The sequence below is a fragment of the Phyllobates terribilis genome, unplaced genomic scaffold (genome assembly GCF_046119375.1).
Source record: "Phyllobates terribilis strain yellow unplaced genomic scaffold, ASM4611937v1 Scaffold_1__5_contigs__length_1240528914, whole genome shotgun sequence".
NCBI classification, from domain to species: Eukaryota; Metazoa; Chordata; class Amphibia; order Anura; family Dendrobatidae; genus Phyllobates; species Phyllobates terribilis.
This window is the reverse complement of record NW_027362761.1, coordinates 252,222,993-252,227,958: the sequence shown is the minus strand read 5'-3', so window position 1 is coordinate 252,227,958 and position 4,966 is coordinate 252,222,993. Positions and strand designations below refer to the sequence as shown.

At 40.0% G+C, this 4,966-nt stretch overlaps 1 protein-coding gene across 1 annotated transcript; it reads right to left on the bottom strand.

The window, feature by feature from the left end:
* Positions 1-3,199: 3,199 nt before the first annotated feature.
* LOC141255918 (taste receptor type 2 member 40-like) lies at positions 3,200-4,219 on the bottom strand. Its single transcript, XM_073671135.1, has one exon. It carries the CDS (start codon positions 4,217-4,219, stop codon positions 3,200-3,202), a length of 1,020 nt encoding a protein of 339 aa, XP_073527236.1.
* Between the last annotated feature and the right edge of the window lie 747 nt (positions 4,220-4,966).

The following is a 4,966-nucleotide window of genomic DNA, read 5'->3' as shown; positions in this document are numbered from 1 at the left end:
GCTGAGATCTGTTGGTACGCCCCTGGGGTCGATGCCACGATCAGCATGTACTTTAATATCACGCCCAGCAATGACGCAGGCCGAAAGGGCGTGAGCACGCACGTCATCAATGATGAGGTGCTCATAGGAGCGGAGTCACCAGCTCTCACAGAGCAATGAGATAGATCGGGGGCGTGGTCAGTAACGTCACATGCCAGGTTCACTTCCGATCTGGGGGATTTAAAACTCCCAGCAGTATAGGGATATGACAGCGCATAGCCACACGTGGTACACCTGATATTATAGTGCTGCTATGTGATACACATCCCTCTGTAATCTGGTAAGCTTACTCTTTTTATTCTATGTATTTATTTTTCCAGCACTTTTTTCACTGGAGGATTCTGGTCATCTGGAGACTTTGCTGGTGCAGAGTCCACCATCTATGTATCTTGATCCCTGTAATGATCCCTTACTTTACCTTTGATTTTACATCATCTTAAACTGATTAAATTCACTAAAGGTGGCTCCTATTGCCTGTTAAAATCTATGAATCTGCCTTACTGCCTTACTACTTTGCTCTCTTGGAGATTGGTCATATATAAAGAGTATTTCTATATTTATTATAAATATTGCATCCTTCTGTGATATTGATATTTATGATATTTATTCTGGTAAGATATAATATTACATGTGATATAAAAGTGTGTCACCATTGGCAGATTATTATGAGGGCAATCTGGGCTACAGTCCTGCGCTCTGGGGGGCCCATTGCCAGATTGCCCTCATTATAATCTCGGCAGGACGAGATTATAACACTGTGAGGGCAGACGAGGAGGCACAATAGGTGCCACAAATGGGCCACTATTAGTGTAAGAGCACCAGAATTGGGGAGACATTATGACAATATGGGACTACATAGGGAGGCATAACTTGTGTAGGTAGTATTTGGGACATAATTTATGGAATTTATGAAAGCCGAAATTGGGGGACATAATTACTAAATGTGGGCCACGTAGGTTGGCTTTATTTCTTTATGGGGCCTGAATTAGGGGATATTATTACTATATGGGGATCACATGGGGGACATTATTAAGGTATGTGGGCCATATAGGTGGACATTATTACCATATGGGGGACGTTGTTAATGTATGAACCACAAAGGGGGACATTATTGCGACATGGGGACACATAAGATAATAAAACATATCAGGGCCACAAAAAGGGACGTTATAACTCTATTGTGGCATAATATATGGACGATGCTACTGTATGGGTGGCACACATTTCTACTGTATTTGGACACAAAAGGGGTCATAAACATTACTACTATATGGGGGCACAAAAGGAACATCACTACTGTATTGTATTTTATTTTTGGGGATACTGTGGGACCAAAGGGAATATTGTTTTTATAGAAGTTAGGGAAAATGTGGGGAGGGTGCTCTAAAAATGATCACCATAGAATTATGTGTATTATATTTTGCAGAAGTGAGTCATGGCTGGATAAAATCACAGCAGTCTGTGCCAGGTAAACAAGAAAAGAAAAAATGAATAATTTCAATTGAAGATTTCACCGGTGAGTACTGTTTATACTGATACCTGTACTGTATCTACTGATATCTTTGACCAAATAGTAATTTTATGGGGGTAATATTAGTGTTAGTACTGTGGTTTTTATTAATAAGTATGGTGGTATTATTCGGTTACTATGTGGTTGTAATATGTGGCCCGGTCATGGTGTAGCAGTATTTATCCCTTGTATGTGGTATTATTGGTATTTTTGGTCTTGGTATAGTGAATTCTGCTCAGTGAAAGTATGGTGGTTATATTCAGACACTATATGGTAGTAATATATGCTGATGGTGTGTTGGTACCTTATATGTGGTATTATTCATATAATGGTCTTGGTGGTATAATGGGTTTTGTTCTGTAATAGTATGGGGATAATATTTGTTATTCTGTAATTATATGACTGTATTATTTAGATGTATTACTTAGAAAATTATTTTAATGCCTTGTTTTTGTCACATTTATATATTGTTTTTGTATTTGCCCTAGGGCTCATAGGACACTAGTTATGCCGCTGATCAAGAATATTCTGTTATCAAAAAGAAAATTGTTTACATAATATTAAAAAAAAAGCATACAAGACATTGATTTCAGGTAATACAGACAAAGAAACTCTCAGAGAGTGCACAGGCCACAAAAATGATCGTCTTTAGTTTCCAGAAGATTGGGGTTTGTATCCAATTTTCATTTTGACATTTATAAAATAATATGTGATTATACACTTGTGCAATGACTTACAGTTAGGGCGCAGTTAGTCGGCCATATAAATCGGACCGAGATCAGAACACAGTGCACTGTGGCTCTCCTGACCCGAGCGTGACAGCTTCATATATTTCTATGCAGCTGTCATGCTCAGGTCGGGAGGGCCGCCGGCCAGTCCGTGCACTGCATTCCAATCTCGGCCCAATTTATACGCTGTCTGACTGCGCCCTTAAACAACTTTTTTTATCATAATAAAGAGTTGAAGTAAATTAAGAAGCTGGAACCAGAGAAAATTGGATATGAACATCAGCAAATGACATTATTTAAAGAATTTCAGAGTGAATCAGGATTAGATGTAAGTTGTGAAATATCCATGACAAGAGAGTTATGAATTACCAACTCATTGTTTTTATCCGATCCAATGTTGGATCATTTTAAAGTGGTGTTATAGTCATAGCCAATTATCACCAATCAAATTGATAGGTGCTTGATCAATAGGGTTCTGACACTGGTGGTTCTTTTTGGCCCTATTTGAATGGAGCAGCTGTTGAGCATCTGCGCTAATCTGGTACTGTAAGCTAAATTCCTATTCACAATGTTAACTGAGCTGCAGTGCCAGGGAGCAGGCACTAAATAATGTACAGGGTATAATTATATCTGTCCATCGCCTGTGCTAGTAACAACTGAACTGGGGAGAGTGCCGAATGTTGGGCTCCCACCAAACTGATATTGTTGATCTATCCTAAGAAGGTAAATATTACATTTACTATATAATTAATAGTTTTAAGCCGTGTTAACATCGCCATTGTGGTCTCTGCCTAAATCAGGACAGAGCATAAGGCTCTTAATAGTTACATAGTAAATGCAATATTTCTGTATTTAGTACAATTCAATGTCACGTGGGTGATGAGAATAGCAACTAGGAAGGTTATTGGTAACTTTAAGGATTTCATGAATGGGTTTTCAAAGAAGCAAAAAGTTTCATAAAAGCACCTCTAAGCTTTGGACTGCCAAGAATCAGAATAATAGATTGTACAGGGGAGTAGCTGTATATTACTGTCACACATAGCGGAAACCATGTGCTGCCTAACAGTACAACATTGAGGAGTAGCGAAACGACTGATACATAAAAACATAAGTAAAGCAACAGAATACAGGTGATGGTTCTTGCAGCAGATATGCATGCTTCTATACTCTGGACACTTATACCAGTCGAGTTCTTTTTTAGAAGTCTTACATTTATACAAAGTGCTACTAATACAAAAGCATTGGCAACACCAACAAGAATAAGCGGAAGGCAGCAACCAAACATGCTGGCAATCAGTAAATACTGAGGACTGACTTGAGATTGTGTTTCATCCACAGAAATATTGTAAACATTTGTTGACACATCATGGTTGCGATTTCTAGAAATGTTCCACGGTATAGGGATGCTGATGGTCAAGGATATTAGGACTGCCAGCCTGAGCATCCAGTTAACTACATCTGACATTTTCTGTTTAAGTTGCGTCAAGAAGCGATTTTTAAATGCTACAATATTAACATAATAAAATCCACAGAGACACACAGTAAACCAAAAACTGGAGAAGATTGTGAAGAGCAGAAGGAAGGAGAATGTTGTGTGGACCATGTCTGAGAAGTACAGGTCACTCCACAAAAAAAGAACAACATCATTGGCAATGAGGGTGCACTGATAAAATATATTGAACAGTCCAAGTACGGAAAGGATCAGCTCTCTTGGGCTAATGTTTTTTCCTCTGAGTATATCCATGCTGTGATTCAGTATGATAAATGTATTGCTGAAGAAGCCAATGAAAGTACTAACACACAATGCAGTAATAGATGCCACAATAGGCAATGGCAGCATGGGTGATGTTGTGTGAGTTCTTCTGTATAGTAAATATATGTCTTCTATAGGTATATTTATCTGGGGAATTAATTGAATAGAAATTTGTAAACATTTCATCATCCTAAAGTCAGTAGGTATTTCCCTGTGAGCAGAAATATTAATTAATAATAATATTAGTTCTTTGCTCAGGATTATGTAATGTGACTGACATTGTAAAGATAAAATTTGTGAGTAAAGCCCCCGTCTCACATAGCGAGATCGCTAGCGAGATCGCTGCTGTGTCACGGTTTTGGTGACGCAACAGCGACCTCACCAGCGATGTCGCTATGTGTGACACTTTGCAGCGATCAGGCCCCTGCTGTGAGGTCGCTGATCGCTGCAAAGTGTCCTGGACCATTTTTTGGTCGTTGCCCTCCCGCTGGTCAGCACACATCGCATGGAGCAGCGATCAGGCTGGTAACCATGATAAACATCGGGTTACTAGGGGCGCACGCGCACTTAGTAACCCGCTGTTTATCATGGTTACGAGCCTGCTAAAGTGAGCGGTAACCTCCCGCTCATCGTAGCAGAGTGGTAACCATGATAAACAACGGGTTACTAGGGGCACGTGTGCCCCTAGTAACCCGATGTTTACCATGGTTACCAGCCTGCTCCTGCTTCAGCAGGCTGGTAACTAGGAGCAGGACATCGTGGAAAGATTCTTTCCACGATGTCGCTGCTCCCCTGATCGTTGGTGAGCCTGCCTGTTTGACAGCTCACCAGCGATCACTTAGCGACACAGCAACGATTCCTGACAGGTCGTATGTTGTCGGGATCGTTGATTAATAACATCAATTGGAAATGCAGCATTTGGAAGATACAAAGCAC